General features: G+C 39.1%; 1 protein-coding gene across 1 annotated transcript; it reads right to left on the bottom strand.

Annotated features, from left to right (window-relative positions):
- Nucleotides 1–2,241: 2,241 nt before the first annotated feature.
- Nucleotides 2,242–18,020, bottom strand: TFB2M (transcription factor B2, mitochondrial; the record flags this gene model as incomplete). The annotated part of the gene is made up of 9 exons (XM_084254052.1): nucleotides 2,242–2,424; nucleotides 5,099–5,264; nucleotides 7,138–7,298; nucleotides 9,292–9,354; nucleotides 11,983–12,072; nucleotides 14,910–15,058; nucleotides 15,368–15,521; nucleotides 16,911–16,999; nucleotides 17,723–18,020. 9 exons carry the CDS (start codon nucleotides 18,018–18,020, stop codon nucleotides 2,242–2,244), a joined length of 1,353 nt encoding a protein of 450 aa, XP_084110178.1.
- Between the last annotated feature and the right edge of the window lie 3,429 nt (nucleotides 18,021–21,449).

The raw sequence follows: 21,449 nt of genomic DNA, 5'->3' as shown, positions 1-21,449 counted from the left end.
TTCACCAGAGAGAGAGTGGGGAGCAGAACAGGCAGAGCTACTGAAATACACTGCTGAGGGGAGCAGTGGGCGATGCAGGAGAGGTCTGCCGAGCCATGTGGGTTAGCTCCTTTGCCAGCCGGGGATTGAACTTGGGCTGCAGTGGCTGGCGACAGCTTGACAGCACCGCCTCCAAGTCCTGAGCTACCAGGGAGGCCGTGGATTATTTTTAAATGTATTACATCTCTCGTTCAAGTATTAGGATGGGTGCAAGTAATATATACAGGCATGGAGCTAAAAAAAAACAACAACAAAAACATGCAAATTAGCATGTTATGAATATACAATATTGTATATACAATATACAATATTCTCTTGTATATTCATAATCATTTAAGAAGCATGCTAATTTTTAGTAGATAAGAGTTTGGGTAGTAATGTGGGGATGGGATGCTACTGATGAATGCTATTAAGATAGCATTTATATCAGGTCATTTGGTTGAAAATGATAGAATCTCACCACAAACTAATTTAAACATTAAATAAAAGTTATTGGCTTGAGGCATTTGCTTGGCTTTGGACATGTATATACCTCCAGGCATGACTGGAGCTAGGACTCAGTTGCTAGCTAGTTGCTCAGTTGTTAGCTCTGCTTTCTTTGTATTGACAACATACTCCAGAAGATTTTCCTTGCATGGGGAGCAAAGGAGAAATTTTCCTTTCTATGGGAGATAATGCTTTTGATAACACATTGTTAGAGAATTGTAGACTGTCACAGATAAGAAGACCACATAAAAGTTAAATCCTTTTAATTTTGTACATGAAAAACCAAGGTCCAGGGCCACCCCGGTGGCGCAGCGGTTGAGCGCTGGGTTGCAAACCTCTGCAGCGCCGGTTTGATCCCCGGCTGCTCCCGGGCCACCAGAGGAGGGTCCCGCATGGTGCGCAGACCTCTCCTGCCGCCCGCTGCTCCCCTTAGCAGTGTACTTCGGTCCTTCTGCCTGCTCTGCTCCCCGCTCTGGCTCTGGTGAATTCTCTCACCCTCCCGCGCTTCTGACTGTACCCAGTCCTTGTATAAATAAATAAATAAATAAATAAATAAATAAATAAATAAATTTCTAAAAAAAAAAAAAAAGAAAAACCAAGGTCCAGGTAAGTAACCTGTTAAATGCCATTCTACAACTTATTATTTTTTTAAAGATTTATTTAATTTATTTATGCATGCAAGAACTGAGGTATAGGCCAGAGGTGTGGGAGGGTTGGGGGTGGGTAAAAAGGATTCACCAGAGACAGAATGGGGAGCAGAACAGGTGGATCTGCAATAAACTGCTGAAGGGAGCAGCGCGGGAGACAGGAGAGGCCTGTGGTGCTATGTGGGTCAGCTCCCTGGCCGGAAATCAAACTCATGCCGCAGTGGCTTGAGATAGCTTGATAGCACTGAGACTTTAACTCTGCACCACCAGGGAGGCCCCAATCTACAATTTATTGATGTCAGAACAAATGGTAACAGTCAATAATATAGAACACAAATTTTTTTTTAACATAACATGCCTGTGTTGGTCCCAGTCATCTTCTAAATTTAAACTGACTACATTCCTCTATATTTTTGAGAAAAACATCTATTTTCTTATTGGAAAGTTGTTGATAATCTGAAAACTACCAGACAGATTCTTAGCTACCACTGAGTGTACTGTTGTAATAACTAAAGCTCTTAGTTCCCCTAGCTGTCTCTAGTCACAGTGTTCTCAAATAGAGCTAATTGTATGGGCACTTTTCTAGTGCAAACATTTTTTCAAATACCAGGCCATGTTCCCAACATTGCTTTTGAACAGTTTGTTAAACTCATCAGGTTTTAGGGATTCAAAATAAACCACATGACCACCCATTAGCCCCTTAAATATCTTAATATTTTATGACTTTTAAATGACTTTCTAACACTTGCTTTATTATTTCAACCATTTCCTTCCTGTTACTTTCACATTCCTTAACTCCTGCATTATTGAGTCTGCAGAGAAACATGCTATTAAGACTAGAGACGTGAAAAATTGATTTGAGAAGGAACAGAAGGAGGGTATGCTTCAGACTGTGTTTGCAGGTCTGACTCAATGGAAGGAAACAGAAGAGAGGAAAATGGAATAGGAAGTATCAGAACATAGCAGAATCCAACAAGGGAACAGGGACAAAAGGAATCCTTGAGTCAAAGTTGCTGCTGTCTTGTGTGTCACTAAGAGGGCCTGAATTAGTACTTTCACCACACTTTCATTATTGCCTAAGAGAAGCCAGCAGGAAGTAGAGCCTTGGCATAAATCCAGAGATGGATTCAAGAGGGGTGTTACCAGGGACATCAACAATTCTCCCCATAACAGATGTGTCTATACTACCACTGACATTAGGCTGCATCCAGCCCATCTGAAAAACAGTGACTGTCAAGACCAGTTTCTCAGTCTACAAATTAATTATTCACATGCACAGACCTAAAAGCTCTTCTCCTTAATATACTTTTCCTTTTATTTATCTGGCCATCCATATTTTTTGTTGCTCTACTCCTCCAATGACACCATAGTATATACTGCTACTATACATTAGTTTCTAGCCTTAACTAGACCCGATTTATTAGTGTCCCTCCATAACTCCCTTTCTGATTGCCCACAGCAGTTAACAAATCTGTCATTTTCAAGTCCCTTTTTCCACTGTCTGAAGGGGCATTGCCTGATTATTTCTGGGAACATATAGCATATAGCACTCATAAGTTATTAACCTTTGACACACATTTATATATAATATATATATTGTATATGTGTGGGTGTATGTGTTAAATATGGCAGCCATATTTAATTCCATTTTTTTCTTTTAATCTAAGCTAAGCAAAAAGTGCTTCTCTGGCCTTTTGGCCCTTTTTCCAAAATCATCAGTTAATTCCTCTGAACTGTATTTAAAACATCCTTCTCAGCTGACTCCATTCTTGTAACCTCATGCATCACTTACATGTCTTATTCTTTAAAATTTGAAAAAAAAAGGAATCTACTCCAAACCTGGTATTCTTTTTCTTTTCTAACACAGTCAAGATTATTGTAAGAGAAGTCACACATACCCCATCGTCAAGATGGGTGTTGCCTCCAACACGTCTCTGAAAGTAGCCTGATCTTCTAATTGCAAATTATAATGGACTATAACTTTTTAGTTAACTGACCTCTGCAGGGGTTTGGGGCACTATTAACTACCTGGTTTTTACTAAGTAACAAGGCAGCTAACCTTAACTTCAAATTTTTGGGGCACCTTACTGCTACTATGTGAAACAACTGCCACATACAGGAAGAGAAAAAATGGATTCAGTTTCCAGCCAAATTGAACTCTAAGCCAATGACAATAGTAGGGAAGATAGGAAAAATTGGTTTGTTTAAATGTCATTAAGAACATGCCCTCCTTGGGCCTCCCTGGTAGCACAAGGGGTAAAGTCTCAGTACTATGAATCTACCAGCAGCCACTGCAGCATGAGTTCAATCCCCAGCCAAGGATCTGACTTACACAGAGCAGCAGACCTCTCCTGTCTCGCCAGCTGCTCCCTTCAGCGGTGTATTTCAGTCAATCCACCTGTTTTGCTCCACCCTGTTATCTGGTGAACTCTCTCAATACCTCTCCGCACCTCTGGCCTACATCCCAGCTCTTGTATGCATAAAATAATCTTTTTTAAAAAAGGAAAGAAAGAAATCTAAGATCAGATGAAAGTCTGAATTAAAATCTATGGCTTCCTTGATGGTCTAAAAAATAGTATTAATTCCATTAAGGGTTATGTAAAGGTCTAATTTCAGATGAACTTTTTTTTTTTTAAAGATTTATTTATTTATTTACACAAGCACTGGGTACAGTCAGAAGCGAGGGAGGGTGAGAGAATTCATCAGAGCCAAAGCAGGTAACAGAACAGGCAGACGGATGAAACACATTGCTGAGGGGAGCAGTGAGTGCGACAGCAGAGGTCTGCGTGCCATGTGGGACCCTCGCTGGAGGCCGGGGATCGAACCGGCACTGCAGAGGCTGTGGGCAGCCCTCGCAGCCCAGCGCTAAACCGCTGCGACACCAGGGGAGGCCCTGAACTTTTTTTTTAAAGACTTATTTTTTATTTATGCATACAAGAACTGGGGTATAGGCCAGAGGTATAGCAGTTGAGAGGATTCACCAAAAAGAGTGGGGAGCAGAAGTGGATCCACTGAAATACACTGCTGAGGGGAGCAGTGGGCAAGACAGGAGAGGTCTGCTGCACCATGTGGGTAAGCTCCCTGGCCAGGGATCAAACCCAGGCCGAGCCCCAGGCCACAGTGACTGGCGATAGCTTGATAGCATGAAATTTAATCCCGGTGCCATCAGGAAGACCCTCAGATTAACTTTTTGATGGAACAAAAATGATAGAAACTTTTTAATAAAACAGATTAAATAGCTCACCAAAATTACATGGCCTATACACATCCTAATTTAAAGTAAGTTAGCGTTAATTTAATGTTTTATTAGCTATTTAGAGACCAAAAGAAAAAAAGAACTCACAAAATCTCATTATTTATTTTAATTTCTAAAAGTTCAAATGATACTAAAATTTAAATAACTTCACTGTACAGTACTTGATAGTACACTTCAATAAATTGAAAAGTTAAAGCCACAAAAATTAGTTTTATTTACTCTCTCAGCTTCATAATATACAAACTCTTTTGCCCCTCAGGAGGAGCAAAAATTAACAATAAAAGTGTACTAGTTAAATTAATACAATGTAAGATGTTTGGCATGAAAGGATTTTTAAAAGTAAAATAAACTTCACCTGAAAATATACTACAATTATCAGTATGTTTACAGTAGATAGGAATTTAAAACAAAACAAATTCAACCTGATCAAATTTAAAATTATCTGAAGTTTTCATTTTATTTAGTTGTAAATAAAACAAGTCATTATTTTATCCAACACTAACGGGATCAACTTTAGAAGAAATTATCTACTTGGCCTTCATAAAAACTGAACAGTTATCTTCTGTGAAAGCATGTGAGCTTTTCCAATTAGCTTTTCATCTGTGTGATGATTTCCAAATAAATAAATGGCTCCAGCTTTTCTTGACAGTGCAGTTTCCTACTAGGATACCTCTTCCATGATGTCATCATATAACCATTTGTAGGTATATTCATCGAAACACTCTATAGTTTCAAAAAGTTGTTTAAAGTCTTTAGGGTACATTCTTGTTATTCTCAACTTAGCAAATTGATTTAGTCTCTTCAGTAGGTCCTTTGTATCAATTGGACTCAATGAACTGCAAAAGAAATACAAAAAAATTTGATGAAATTTTCTTTTCATAACTGAGTTGTTACCAATAGAGATGGCTTCTAAATCCAATTTAGAATGCCTAATTTATTTTACATAATTAATTTTTTTTAAAAGCTTGCAGATAATGAACACCTTTAACTGTTTATTCCTAAATATTCACAGCTTACTTGTAATGAAAAAGCAGATTTAGGTTTTAACATGTGCTTGTCAATTCTTACACAAAATTCTAATTGAGGAGCCCCCTTTAAATTTTTTTTTCTGCCTACCACTTTCATTTTCAACTCCCTTTGCAAACATTCTACCTCCATCTAGGTTCATGTAAAACTTCAATAAGTTGAAAAGCAGAAACTGTTGTCTGGCAGTATCAAAGAGGAGGGAATAATTGTTCACATCTTTATGTGAGTAAGTTATAAAGCAGAAAACTGCCTTATCTATTAGCCCTGCAAAACACCATCAATGGGTCTCTAACAGTAAGTGAATAATTGTAATAAAATATTTTGTTGGAAAATATTTCCAGTAAGTGCCTTTTGACTTTGAATAGGATCTTGGTTACAAGTGTAAACATGCTTTCAATTCATAAAGATCATCAAGGGGAATTTTTAACATTTTGCATCAGTTTACCATAATTATTTCTTAATTTCCTAGTTCCCGCCCTTTTGTTATAATGTTGATTAAAACAATTACAATCCCAGTTAGCTGAACAAAACTTTATTTGAAAACCTACTTTCACTATAGGCAGTTTCATTTAAAAATTGCAGTTTCCAAGAACCTATTAACAACAAAGTGAGGACTTAACTAAATTCTTGATATTTTTATTCAAAATAGCCACAAGGTGTCAAGATGAAAAATAACATATTAGTTTTGTTGGTCCATTGCCACTTTTGACATTTATTTTCACGTCATATAATCAATAGTTCAGTTACATATTAAATGATCAAGTTAATTAAAATGATTTTGTCCATCATCTGACAATACTTTGAATGACTATGGGCTCCTAATTATGAATTATAAAGCATAACTTAAGAGAACTGTACTGGCCTCCCCTGGTGGTGCAGCGGTTGAGTGCTGGGCTGCGAAGCTGCCTGCAGCCTCTGCAGTGCCAGTTTGACCTCCGGCCACCGGCGAGGGTCCCACATGGTGCGCAGACCTCTCCTGCCACACCTGCAGCTCCCCTCAGCTGTGTATTTCGTCCATCTGCCTGTTCTGTTCCCCGCTCTGGCTCTGATGAATTCTCTCACCCTCCCGCACTTCTGACTGTACCCATTGCTTGTATAAATAAATAAATAAATAAATCTAAAAAAAAAAAAAGTTAAAAAAAAAGAGAACTGTACACATTAGCCTTACATAAAAATTATATAGATACAAAGTAGGTAGTAATGCTGTAATTTTTTATATAGCTTTATATATAATTTAATCCCTGCGAAGAAGGCAGGGGTAGTTGTACAATGATCTGTGCCTTCCTTGTTTAGGAAATAGAACCACTAAGGTCAGGCAATGACAAAAGGTGATAGTGGATGTGCTAGCACTAACTCTCCAAAGTTCTTCATGTGGATTGATCCTAGGAGTACACCCTGATAAAAATAAAACAACCTGGAAGCATCCCTGTTTTTTCACAGAAGTTTAAAAAAAAAAAATAAAGCTTAGGAGAGTAAACAGAAAATCATGTTTTTCTTAAAATGTGCACCAGATAACTATTTTGGGGGGGAAAAAAAACAAAAAAAAAAACAACAGATGAATGAAATCATGGTACCTGATTCTGTTCAAGATAAACAAGATATTAGAAAATAGGGCTCTAACATGGAAGTACAATTCTCCCATTAAATTATTGCTTCTATACATGCTTTCTTCTTTTTACTTACGGTAAATGGTCCAATAGCCTGGCACTGCGCTTTACAAAACACTGCTTCGTCATGTGAAAAAAGGTATCATAGTTAATAGGTGTCAAGTATTCTGTGAATAAATTTTTACGAGGAGTCAATCGAACAAAACAGATTCTTTGTTGTACTTGGTTTAAGGCCGCCTGAAGAAAAGGGAAAATAAGTTGCACTAGTCATAAAATATTGTCAGAGTAAGACACTGTTCACTTACTCATTTAAGGTTCTTGGTGTAAGAGACAATCATCATAGACCCTGAGTGTCCCTGTATAGAACATACCAATGTTGGGTGTGCCAAGAATGCAAGGTCCTAACTGCTCTTTAGTTTGGTCATTTCTTAGGGCTGTTTGGTGAGTCACCTTGAGGGATAAGATGTCTCGCACCAGGATGAAAAGCAGAATTGTTTATTAGTATTGCTATATAACAGAGGTGGACTTCTTCAGCTCTCTGTTCCTCAGCTGCAATACAGACCCACAGCATAAGCAATGCACACCATCCATGTAAGTCATATCACATCACTCCTGGGGCTTGGAAGCAAATAAAGTCCTTAGTCTAATCCATGAGTCTGTATCTTTGGCCCATATCCATGAAAGAACAGCAGCTTTTTAATTTACAAGTAGGATAAAAACAAATTCAAACATAACATTAACAGGTACTGAGTTCCTTCTCTATTTTTTTTTTAAGATTTATTTATTTATGCATACAAGAACCTGGGTACAGGCGAGAGGTGGGGGTTGGGTAGGGTGAGAGGATTCACCAGAGACAGAGTGGGGAACTGAACAGGTGGACTGACTGAAATACACTGTTGAGAGGAGCAGCTGGATAGTCAGGAGAGGTCTGCTGTGCCATGTGGGTAGCTCCCTGGCTGGGATCGAACTTGCACTGCAGTGGCTATGGATAACTTCATAGGTCGCATCTTAACCCCTTGCGCCACCAGGGAGGCCCCCTTCTCTGTGTGAACCACATCAATCAAATGTAAGGATTAAATAAAATTGACATAATTTTTAATTGGACATTAAAAAAAAGGATTAACAAACTATGGTACATGGCCTGCCTGTTTTTTATAGTCTAGGGCTGAGAATGTTTTACATCTGTGAAGGATTAAATTTGTTTTAAAAAGCAGAAATAAAGAATATGGCAGAGATTATACATGCCCTGCAAAGCATAAAGTATTTACCATCTGGATTCTTACAGAAATATCTTGCCATCCTGCACTAGGACATAGTATTATACAGGTTAATGTAAAAAACTGTATTTGGGGACCTCCCCTGGTGGCTCAGGCAGTTGAGCACAGTGTTGTGAAGCTGTCCACAGCCACTGCAGCACCAGTTTGATCTCGGCCGGCCAGCGAGAATCCCACATGGCACAGCAGACCTCTTCTGTCTTGCCCGCTGCTCCCCTCAGCAGTGTATTTCATCAGTCTGCCTGTTCTGTTCCCCATTCTGTCTCTGGTGAATCCTCTCACCCTCTCACACATCTGGCTTGTACCCCGTTTCTTGTATGCATGAATAAATAAATCTTAATAAGAAAAAAACTGTATTTGGCATGATATAAGGTTAGATGTCTTTCCCCTAAAATGATCCTTAAAAAAGACGGAGCCTTGTTTAAGTTCTTAGGAAATGTCACATGTTTGGCAGTGACCCCCTATTTATTTATTTATTTATCTATTTATTTATTTATTTTGTGGGACCCTCGCCAGTGGCTGGGGAACGAACCAGCACTGCAGAGGCTGAGGGCAGTCTCGCAGCCCAGCGCTCAACCGCTGTGCCACCAGGGGAGGCCCATGTTTATTTTAAATATAACAAAAATTTATATATAACATTATTTTTGATTTATCAAATTAGATGAATAGGAAAATGATTATATTTTCCAAATTTGAGATGTATTTTTATTTCAAAGGAAATTAAAATAGAACTGAGATTTCTCTGCTTAGCTCTATTACTATGATAGCATCCACCATATAAGTACCTCAAAAATACAGCTCTATTCCAAAATAACTTGATATTATTAAAGGGGGTAAGATATGGTCATTAAAATTTCTAAAATTAAAATTTAGATAAATACAGAATGCCAGTTAATCTTAAACAAATGAACAACCTTTTCGATTCAGAGGACAAAGAGAAAGGTATTGATTCTTACCCTATAACCCGACTTTTCCAATATCCCATTTTGGGTGTATAGATCAAATGATGAGCAAGGCTCCTAAAGAGAAGATAAACAAAAATAAAATAATATTTCTTTCAGTTTTCTTTGGTCAAAGTGCCCAAATTATTACTGACTTTAAAAAATGACTAACAGAATAAATTAATATTTAACAGATAAATTAAATCTAAACTGCCAGTCTTACTGAATTTAAGTCACATGTAAAAGTTAAATCATATACACCTCTTCTTTTTTTAACATAAAGAGGAATCATAGACATATTCCAATACTGACAGCTCTCTTACTTAGATAAAAGAAAACTACCCTTGATATAGCCATGCAAATAGGTTCTTAAGTCACAATTTTTAATAGCCAACATTTCCATATTATAGTCACAGTCAGTTTAGGAACAATGAAGATTAATACCGAGGATATCTTCACCTTACCTAAGTAGTAAAACCTATTAATCAGACTCATTTGAATATGATGGAACATGTAAGGGGATATACAATACAACTAAAGATATTTGGGGCCAATTTTAAAAAAGGATCTTATCTTTTTATATCTAACAAAGACTAAAACTTACTAAATGGATATAAGGTTTGAAGGTCTAGTATCAAAAATGGTCATTTCTGGATATTTATAGTGACAATGGAAATGGAATAGAAAAAAATGCAACTATTTTCCATTCAGGAAATCCCTAGCAGTTCTAAGTTACTAAGTGGAAGAAGGAAAAGCAGCAGCAGCATACATTGGTTACTAGTTTCCACCTCCCCCAGCCCCGCTAAAGCAGTTTAGGGCACAGCATGGACCAAGAGGAAACCTGACTCCCATCTGCCAAAGCCAAAGGAAAGGAAATGAGCAAGACCATGGGAACTGAGTTCAACAACCAACTCTCCAATTGTAAAAATACAATGAACAAATGTTTAAAGATCTCTCCTTCTTAAAGGTTAAAAAATGGCAAAATTCAACACAGGGTCTTTGAAAACAAATACTACAGAACTAGAAAACTGCCCTGAAAGCCTAAGGCCTTAGGAGACCTCTGTGAAGAAAAGCCATAATTAGAGAAGAGACTGAGATAAAAATCAACAAGCAGAGGAGATCAGTGGAGTAAGAAAGGATTTTAGAGAAACCAAGAACTACAATATCAAGCTTATAAAATACCACTGTAGGCATAAAGCACAACCAGTGGTGTTAAGTCTAAGTAAAAAAAGATTTCTGAGAACACAGAAAAATGATGAGAGCATGACAAAAAGAACAGAGATCCAATCTAAGAACCTCATACATTTCAGAGGAAATAAAAGAATAGAAACAAAACTCAAATGAGCTAACATTCTAAGTACGCACATTCTCAGGCTTACCATGTACCTGGACAAAAGCAATGAAGAAATTACATGAGATACCCATTGTAAAATAAAAAAATTAAACTAACACACCTTTAAAAGAACAAGCACTCATAACATATAAACATATGTCCCATCAAAACAAGCTGATATACACACAAATCTACTAAATAGAGAATGGACAAATTATGGTAAGAAATAGTATTTGTCATTTTTTTCTTTCGCTCTAGTAATCTGCTATTAAATATGGCAGTCACTAATCACACAGGGCTATTGAACCCTTGTATGTATCTAGTCTGAATTGAGATGTATAAATACTGGATTTCAAAAGCCAAGTCACAATACAATGAAAATGAAAATTAGGTAATATCTAAATTTGAAATATTATATCCTGAAATGACAATATTTTATTTTATTTTTTTTTAAACTTTTTTTTTTTTAGAGGCATGTTTTATTTATTTGCTTGTTTTTGTTTTTATACATGCATTGGGTACAGTCAGAAGCGTGGGAGGGTGAGAGAATTCACCAGAGCCAGAGCGGGAAGCAGAGCAGGCAGAAGGACCGAAGCACACTGCTGAGGAGAGCAGCGGGCGGCAGGAGAGGTCTGCACGCCATGTGGGACCCTCCTCCGGTGGCCGGGGAGCAGCCGGGGATCGAACCGGCGCCGCTGAGGCTGCGGGCAGCTTCGCAACCCAGCGCTCAACCACTGTGCCACCGGGGAGGCCCTGAAATGACAATATTTTAAATTGAGGTTAATATTAAAATTACATTTCACCTGTTTTCTTTTTAATTTCTATAATGTGGTCACTAAAATAAAATAATAAGCAGTCAACTTTGACCTTGCCTGGGAAAATAAACTAAAAAGGGGAATGTTCTATACTGAAGTATTATACAGCCAAAAAAACAAGAAAAATGTTCAGTGACAAGGGAAAAATCTTACAATTAACTACTAGCTATTAAGTTTAAAAAACCAGAATACAAAGTAATATAATTTCTACTATACAAATAAAAATACAGCACAGAAAAAATGAAAGAGTAAAAATATGCCACAAACATCCATAGTGACCTCTGGGTGGCAGAACTGTAGTGGTGATTTTTTAATTGTCCTTTTCTTTCTTTAACAAGTGTTAACACTTTTATAGCAAGGATACATTATTTTTATAATCAGAGTAAATATAAATGTGTTGCCACAAAAATCAGCACAAAATTACCTTGCTTTATCATCACCAATAGTTGGGGAAAATAATCAAATTAGTATTTCATTTTCATTCATTTACTAGTCACACAAATATAGACTTTGAAAGCCACCAAGTTCTCTGTATAAATTTAGAAGGCTTTTACTCACCACATGCAGAAGCTTAATATCACAAGCTACTTGCCAGAGCACACTTAAAGGTTGATAGAAGGGTGCAGTTCTAGGACTTGCCACGAGTTTCTAGTAAGAGGAAAATTAAAGTTACATATTATAAATAACTATAACCAATAAAACTCAAATGTTAATTGTACCTACAAATTAAAAAAAATGCAAAATCTTTTTTTTAAAGATTTTATTTATACACATTTTATTATAAATAAAATAAGATTTTATTTATACAGGCCAGATGCGCGGGGGGGGGGGGGAGAGGATTCACTAGAGACAGATCAGGGAACAGAACAGGCTGAAGGACTGAAATACACTGCTGAGGGGAGCAGTGGGCGAGACAGGAGAGGTCTGCTGAGCCATGTGGGTAAGCTACTCTGAGGCCAGCAGGGATCGAACTGGCACTACAGAGGCTGTGGACAGCTTCACAGCACTGCGCTGAACCACCTGCGCCACCAGGGAAGCCCCAGTGCAAAATCTTAGCTGTTGAGGAAAATGTCTTTTTCAACATTCATGTTTAAATATATCATCACATATACTTACAGTGAAATAAAAATGTGTAATTACAGTGGAGGACAGGTATGTTAGATGCATGTATCAAGAGAGTTACTAAATTTTGAGTCAAGAATCGTTTGGGGGCGGGGGCTCCCTGGTGGCGCAGGTGTTAAAGACAGTGCTATCAAGCTATCACTAGTGAATGCAGCACGAGTTGGATCCCACTTCTTTCACTGTGACCATTTTCACCTGTGTTTCCCTTCTTTGTAGTGTCTTCTCATTCACTGAAATAGCTGCTCATGCTTTGATTGTCAGCCCAAACAAATTTTTTTAAAGATTTATTTATTTATGCATATAAGAACTGGGGTGTAGGCCAGAGGAGCGGGTGGTGAGAGGATTCACCAGAGAGTGGGGAGCAGAACAGGAAGATCTACTGAAACACACTGCTGAGAGGAGCAGTGGGTGAGGCAGGAGGGGTCTACATTTCCCAGCAGCAGGATTAATGAATGCATTAAAGCATTTCCTAATTTCTCTTCTTTATATTCTCTTTTTTTTTAAAGATTTATTTATATTTATACAAGAATTGCGGTACAGGTCAGAGATGCGGAGGGTGAGAGGATTCACCAGAGACAGAGCAGGGAACAGAACAGGCAGACGGACGGACCAAAGTACACTGCTGAGGGGAGCAGTGGGCAAGACAGGAGAAGTCTGTCCCACCATGTGGGTTTCTCCCTGGCGGGCCAGGAATCGAACTCGTGCTGCAGTGGTTGCATATTGCTTCATAGGTTGCATCTTAACCCCTGCGCCACCAGGGAGGCCTTCTTTTATTCTTTCAAGTATATGCACAGCATGTACAGTCCAAGGTTCTGAGATTCCTTCTCTCTGTCCATGATCTTTACTTAGTATGTGGACCTGGTAAAAAAAATCATCCCTCCACTACTAGCCCCACTATCCTAACTCATAGCTCTCTTAAATACAAATAAGCATCTTCTATTATATTGGGCTGAAAGATAAGATTCTACACCAAAAAACAGTTAGAATCAATAAATGAATTAAGCAAGTAAAAAATCCACACACAAGAACAGAAAAACACTAAAAACAATCTGATAGAAATTACAACACCTTTTCTTATAACAGCATAATCAAAAATAATACTAAGGAATCAACTTCACCAAGATGAAAGATTCTATGCTGAAAATTACAAACCACTGCTATAAAAAACAGAATGATGGTTCCTCAAAAAATTAAAAATAGAATTACCATAAGATCCAGCAATTCCTCTTCTGGGTATACATCCAAAAGAGCTGGAAGCAGGTACTCACATACATATTTGCGCACCAATGTTTATTGCAGATTTGTTCACAGTAACCAAAAAGTAGATGCATCCCAAATAGCTAATGATGGGTGAATGCATAATAAAACATGGTGTACACATACAATGGATTATTTATCCTTTAAAAAGGAAATTCTGACACACATTACAATGTGAATTAGACATTAAGCTAACTGAAATAAGCCAGATATAAAGGATAATATTGTATGATTCTAGTTATACGAGGTAGTGGGTGGGGAGGAGAAGGGGAGTTGGTGTTTAATGGGCACAGGGTTTCAGTTTTAGAATTGTTGTAAGAAATAGATGAAAAGCTCTGATGAATAACAGTGGTACCACAATGTGAATGTACTTAATATCACCAACATACACACTTAAAAACAGCTGAGATGGTAAATTTATGTTCTATTTTACTGGAATTAAAAAAAAAAATACCTTCAAAAAAAAAAAAAAACAAAACCCAATGGCGCGGCAGACCTCTCCTGTTTCGCCTGCCGCTCCTCTCAGTAGTGTATTTCGTCAGTCTGCCTGTTCTGTTCCCCATTCTGTCTCTGGTGAATCCTCTCATCCATCTGCGAATCTGGCCTGTACCCCAGTTCTTATATAAATAAATAATCTTTAAAAAAAAACAAAACAAAACCAAAAAACCCCAAACCTAAAGATTGCTCTACAGAAATTTAAAGATAATCTTAGTAGCATCAAGTGTCAAAAACCCAAATTATAATTAAACAGAGTAAGACCAATGACGGGGTACACTGACTCCTACAACTCCACTCATTCTCATCCTGTGTACCTTCAATGAGTTGCTGAGGTGCCAGTTGCTGTGATAACTCTCTCCACCTATTTCTTAAAATGGCCTGAATTTCAGCTTTCAGATTTAAATGACTTTTTGGCAAATGAACTTGTTTGGCAAGATCGCACCCTGCCAGACCTCACAATTCTTCCACTTGAAAAGTTTCTTCCCCTTGGTCAGAAAATCAACATCCTCCAGCAATCCCAGATCCCCAGCTCTCTTCAGCAACTCTGTACACATCTTCCCTTCGCCCCCCCACCCACCAAAAGAATCAGGTACTTATTATTAACTTACCTGATATTCCGATTCACTAATGAACATATTTAGTTCTATTCGACCATATTTAAATATAGAAGAACAAGAATATATGTCATGTAAAATTTTCCAAAGCATCCTTTTCTCATTCTTAATTGGGAAGCTTCCAATTACTTTAAATGGGATACCTGTTAAGAAGACAGCAAGAATATTTGAATCAATTCTTAATACTTTTCCTATGACCATATTTTATTGAGTCAAATTAAGTCAACAAACTATAAACTTTAAGTGTATTTCAATTAAAACTAAGACTCAGCATACTGAACTTGGCTTCTGTGTAACTGCTATGATTATTTATGTCTAAGTGAAAAGAAAGCCCACATTCAACTTCAAGGCATCTGACCATAAATTGTATAATATAAATTGTATACAAATCTCTTTGACAAAAGCAGAAAAAATATAAGGTATCTGCTGTTTCACTGAATGATAAAAATTACCTGCTTTCCAAGGAACTTCTTCTATTCCCAAATTCTTAAAAAGTGTATGTGAAATCATAATAGGAGGTTTCACTATTCCACCATTTCTAGGATCCATTTTAAAGAAGTCACAGTGAACCACTTGTAGTTTTCCACCCAGATTATTTTGTAGGGACTAAAGAGGTAGAGATAACATGTTAAGAAATTTCAGTGGTATGCAAATTTCTTAGTTCCAAGATCTACTTCAAAAAAGAATTCTTACTAAAAAATTACTACCTTAATAAAGATGTAAAGAAAATATTATTAAGGAACCTTAAAACTTAACATCGGTCAAAGAAATTAGTATTTGAAAAGTGATTAAAGTACAATACTACTACTAAGAAAAAGTTCCCTAAGTAAAATACCAACAAATTCTTACTGAATCATTTTCGTTTCCTTCCTTTATTTCAATGGCTTCAGTTAAAAAAATTTCTTCACTCTAATCTCTACCTGCTTAGTAGCTACTGCCTGGGGCACAGGGCAGATTCTGTGACCACATCTGAGCTCTGGTGGAGTTGCAATCCAACCTTTAGTCTTTGGAAAATATTTCATACCAGAGAAAACAAAAATATTAAACAGGAAGGCAGGTAAGATCCAAGAGCATATTCTCCCTTTTCTAGAATAGTTTAGGTAGTCCTTTACCAAATGAACTTAACTCATTGTAAAGGTCACTGTGCATTTCCCCCTTAATTCTTCATTTACTTTTTTTAAAAAAGACTTATTTATTTATTTATACAAGCACTGGGGTACAGTCAGAAGCGCGGGAGGGTGAGAGAATCCATCAGAGCCAGAGCAGGGAGCAGAACAGGCAGACAGATGAAGCACACTGCTGAGGGGAGCAGCAGGCGGCAGGAGAGGTCTGGGCGCCATATGGGACCCTCGCCCGGCGGCCGCGGCCGGGGATCAAACCCGCGCTGCAGAGGCTGCTGGCAGCCGCGCACCCCAGCGCTCAACAGCTGCGCCACCGGGGAGGCACTTCATTTACTTTTTCTAAAGACAGAATCAACTAAAAAAAGGAAAAGCTCCTTGTCTGCTAGAAGGGGTCCACATCTCAATCTTTTTACTGAGCTAATTTGTTCACCATGCAGTATTGCTGGGGAAATTAGTAGTGGGAGTATTAGTTACAGATCCCATAAGCCTAATTTGAACTAATAAAAAATCATTTAAAATAGGGCACTTCAATTAGATTCTAAGATCAGAGAAAGCAGGTGCACAGCAGAGCCTACTAGAGCTGACAAAACAAGCCCATAGATACCAGTTATATATAGTCCTTGTACAAAATCACTCAGCTAGCCAACAGACGAGCTAGAACCAGAAAACAAGTTTCAGAACTTGCAAGCTCTTGAGTCATTTGACAAGCATTGATATTTACTGTTGTCTAGACACTGGGGATAGATAACAAGACATTTAAGGCATGACCCCTAATGAATATATAACAATAAATTGTGTGCTTAATTTTATTTCCCCGAAACACCCAAAGGTAGCCAATTAAAAAACTGATTACTTTGAGAAACTAAGCATATACCTCCAAATGTGGAATAAAAGTACTGTCACTTTCAAGGGCAACCACTTTATGACCACTTTCAACAAATGCTTTAGTCAAGATTCCAGGACCTAGTATAGTAAGAGAATGAAAAGTTTATTTGCGAAAAAATAAACATAATTGCTTTCAATGAACTCTTATTAGATGTTTTACATGCATTATCTAATTTTAATTTTCACATCTCCAAAGTAGGTATTACTCTACTTATTTACATATAAGAAAACTAGGGATTAGATACAATCACGTGACTCCAGCATCACAACTGGTTAAGTGTTGGCGCTGGCTTTGAATCCATTCTGTCAAAGACTACACAACCTAAGCTCTCAACCGCGATGTTTCACAATCTCTTAAAAACATACAAAAAGGCTGCATCAAGCTACCACTTATTCACAAACTATTCCGATGTTAAGTACCTCACACACTGACAAATCTAAAGAGAACTGTTTTTTCTTGATAAGAAATGGTGTCTTTCAAACATCAGCTTTCAAAAACTCTAACCCTTGTGTGCTCAGCATTCTGCTACGGTCTATAGGACACAGACGAGGATAAGATAAAGTTCTCGGGGGGTGGCTTGCAACTAATATTTGGGAGAGGCGGCTAGACCTACAGAACACGTTTTACCAAAATATGCAAAGCGCAAACTACTACAAAAATATTTTGTGGTGTGACAATTAATATAGATCATATAAGCTGCTTGAAGAAACGGGCGATGTCTTAAACAGTACCCGGAGGATGGTCAATAAAAGTCTGCAAAACTTCCAATATCCAAGACATCCAGTCCACGACAGACTCACCTGGATTGCACTCCAGGAAGACCTGGCAAGTTTTTTGAGGTTTCTGTAGAATCTTTGTCACGGTCCTAACCAATTTCGGAGAGGTTACGTAACGCTTGGGGTCGAAGCGGTAACCGGACGGCCACAAGGGCGTTTCTTCGAAATCCAGACTGGAGTGTAAATCGGATAAGCCATGGCAATTCCTCGCCGACACATCCTTCCTCCTCGCCGCCCCGGATCCCAGAATGCAGAAGCGACCAACGCCGTTCAAAGCTGCGAGCGTCGGCCGCGAAGAGAGCCCTGTCACTGCGCCCCACATGGTCTCCCCCTACGCTGCGCCCCAATCTTACCCAGGGTCGCTACCCCGGATTGCCTCTCGCATGGCTCCCCACGTGCTGCACCCCCTGGCTGCCAGCGACGCCGGCGGAAGTAAACACAGGAAGCTGCGCATGCGAACCGCGACCTCTTCGCGCTGTTCTCCCTCACTTCCGCTTCCGCCCCGGCGCAGACGCCCAAGGGCTGTGAGTGGACTGAGCTGGGAGACGCGCCATCCGGGTTGTGTCCGGACTCGTACTCTATGGTTGTCCGCCCTCTGCGCTTCCTCTCTAGCCGCTCGCGCTCTATGCTCCGCGGTCGCGGGCCGCCCGCCGCCAGCCGGCCCGCCGGGAGGGGTGCGCAGAGGGAGGCGGGGCGGGAAGGCGAGAGGTGTCTCCGCCGCCCGAGCCGCGGGAGACTCGGGCCGGCTCTGTGACAGCTCGTCGGCCGCCATGTCAGCGAGTGGGGCTGGAGACGGACCCGGCGCCCAGCGGTAGCCCTCCTTTCGCCCCCGATTCCCAGGTGAGGAGAGGACGCGCGGGATGCCGGGGACGAGCCCGCCGGCGGCCGGGGTGCAGAGGCTTTGGGAAGCCCCTCGCTCCTCCCCCTGCGCTGTCCTCGGGCAGCGCCGCCTCTGCCCCGTTCCTCACCTCCGCCCCCCTCTCCTGGCTCCTGTTTTCCTCTCTTTTCGCCAACCCCTGGGTGATGTTCCTGCGCATCGCGCCAAAAATTCTCCCTCCCTAGGGGACTAGCGCCAGAAGTGGTTCCTCGCGGGGCTCCCCAAGGAGCTCGCAGCTCCCACTGCGCCCCTATTTCTTTCTGTCCTGCTGCCCACAGTCCGATCTCTCCACCCTGTGGATGGTTTTTATTTTGCTTCATACCTGTTTTTTTCCCCCCACCGCTTTGATTATCAAGAACCGCCTAGTGTCGCCCTTCCGTTTCTCCCTCTAGGCCAATATTTACCTTCATTTTTATCTTTTATTTGTGTGTTTAAAAGATTTAAAGTTAGGATTTAAAGAATTAGATCGAAAAGCTTAAAATCCTTTCTAAGCTGAAAAAGACTCAGACCTAATTTGCTTATTTCGTTGCCTGTATGAACTTAGTCGAACACCTTGTACTGTGGAATGCAATTTAAAGACTAATTTCAAAGACTATAAATAGGATGCTCTAATGGAAATTTTGGCAGTCTTTTTGCCTATTGGGCAATGTTAGAAGTCTCGATTCTCTGAGAGTGACTTCAGTGTTTTAAGGATTAGACTCAGAAAAAGCTTTACCATTTATGCTCTTCCACCACGACAGGAGATTGCGGCTAAGCTACTCCTTATTTTAAAATAAATACAATCCTTTCTGCTTACTCTACCGGGCGCTTAATCGAGCTTGGCATTTAAATGGACAGGGAAAAGATTTCTAAGGAATGTATCACCTAGCAAATCGAAATCTGAAGATTATACTCTGGTGATGAATTGCAAATGGATAAGAAATTGCCCAGTATGACCTGTTTTGGATGATAAATTTGTTAGGACATCATGCAACGTATCTAATCAGCTCTTGTGGAAGTCCTGTGGACTCATTGGTCTTAATTTCCTTTGATTGCTTTTTATACAGTTTCCATATTGGCAGTTTTCTAGATGTGACTTTTGCATCCTTTGAACACCTGAGGAAGCTCCCCCCAGCCTTTACAGCGCTTCCCCCCCCCTTCCCTTAAAGTAAGTGTTCATAAGTTACAAATACGTTGCATTTTTCCCCCCTAAGAACCCTGGAGGCCTAAATATTTTTAACAAAGTAAAATATGTTAGAACAAAGTGCTTCACTCAAAGATAAACCTTTCATCAGTATTTGGACTTACTTTATTAGAACAACGTGGTTTGTGTATTTCACATGGAAAAGGTGTGGGTTTTGCATCCTATGGTATTTTTGCCTTTTTGAAGTAAATCTCTTTAAAATGGAGTCAGGGCAAAGTAATTCTGGTGATTATTTTTACACTTTTTTAAAGTTTTTCTTATTAAGTTATCTCAATTTAATTGGTAGAGAAGGGAGGATACTACTTTTTCTTTTAGCTTTTAAATGGAAATTATAATTTTTTTTTTAAGATTTGTTTTTACTTATGCATACAAGAACTGGGGACAGGGAAGGGGGAGGGGTAGGCCAGAGGTACGGGAGGTCCGAGGATTCACCAGAGACAGAGTGGGGAGCAGAACAGGCAGATCTACTGAAATACACTGCAGAGGAGAACAGCAGGCAAGACATCAGAGGTCTGCTGGGTCATGTGGATTAGCTCTTTGCTGCAGTGGCTGGTAATAGCTTGATAATGCTGAGACTTTAACCCCTGCACCACCAGGGCAACACTAGCAATTGTAATTTGAAAATGCCAAGTTGTAGTTCTTACTTGCGATCAGAATTAAGGTTGTAGTGCTATGCAATATAAATGTAATGCAAGTCCTATAAGTGATTTAGTTTTCTTTCTAATTGTATTAACAGTTAAAAATTTCATTTAATCCTGTATACATCATTTCAACACATAATCAATTTTAAAAGTTAATAATGTGATACATTTGAGTTAGGACTAGCCACATTCAAGTGCACGGTAGCCATAGGCAAGCTAATAGCTAAGACCTATTGGGCAGCACATATCTATGAGATTGCTATATGGTTTTCCAGAGGTCTTCCTACTCTGGGTCAAATTCTATGAAGTAAATGTAAAATTCCTTCTCCTTAAGTACTGTGATATTCAAAATAACAAGTTTATATTCAGGAAGAAAGTTCTAAGAAGTTTCTGCCTCTTAATGTTGACTGTGTTAACACCGAAAAGGATAAACATGTGACCAAGGCTTGTTTAGTTGAGTGTCATAAGATGAATAGAGTGTTCAGTCATTTCCTGAGGTGTCATTGTTAGATTATTTGCATTTGCGTGTCAACAAGGTGTCAAAGCACTGTGTGAGTGTTGTCTACTATATCTGTTGGTATTAAGTGGGGAGAACTTGAGGACCGGAAAGAAGGAAGATTGAACTTTATTGTGAACAGGTAGAGTATTTGCTCTTGTAGGCTTGCTTTTTCAGTTTCAGATAAGGCTAAGAGTTTTATGAATGTATCTTTCTATGTGATGGTGTTTCTTTATCAAGGAAAGCCAAAAAGGAAAATCTTTAAAGCAAAATTTACAAGGAGAGAGTGTGGTTACAAGCTCTAAAACACTGGGAGACTGAGTAGTAGGAATTGTGGCAGTTTTTATAGAAAACTACTGGCATAATACTGTCCAGGTGTGTGATTTAAGTTGTTTTTTGCAATGGGGTGATGATTTGCAAGGATCCATGTCTGGTTCAGAGCTCTTACAACAGATAATCCTGTTGAAAAGGTGAACCTGCAACTAATTAACGTCAGTGGGAATAAATAAGACTCATTATTGTTCTAATCTTTACTCCTGCACTCTTAATAAACT

The sequence above is a fragment of the Talpa europaea genome (genome assembly GCF_964194135.1).
Source record: "Talpa europaea genome assembly, chromosome: 14".
In the NCBI taxonomy this organism is placed as follows: domain Eukaryota; kingdom Metazoa; phylum Chordata; class Mammalia; order Eulipotyphla; family Talpidae; genus Talpa; species Talpa europaea.
The sequence above is the reverse complement of the archived record's forward strand: the minus strand, read 5'-3'. Positions and strand labels throughout refer to the sequence as shown.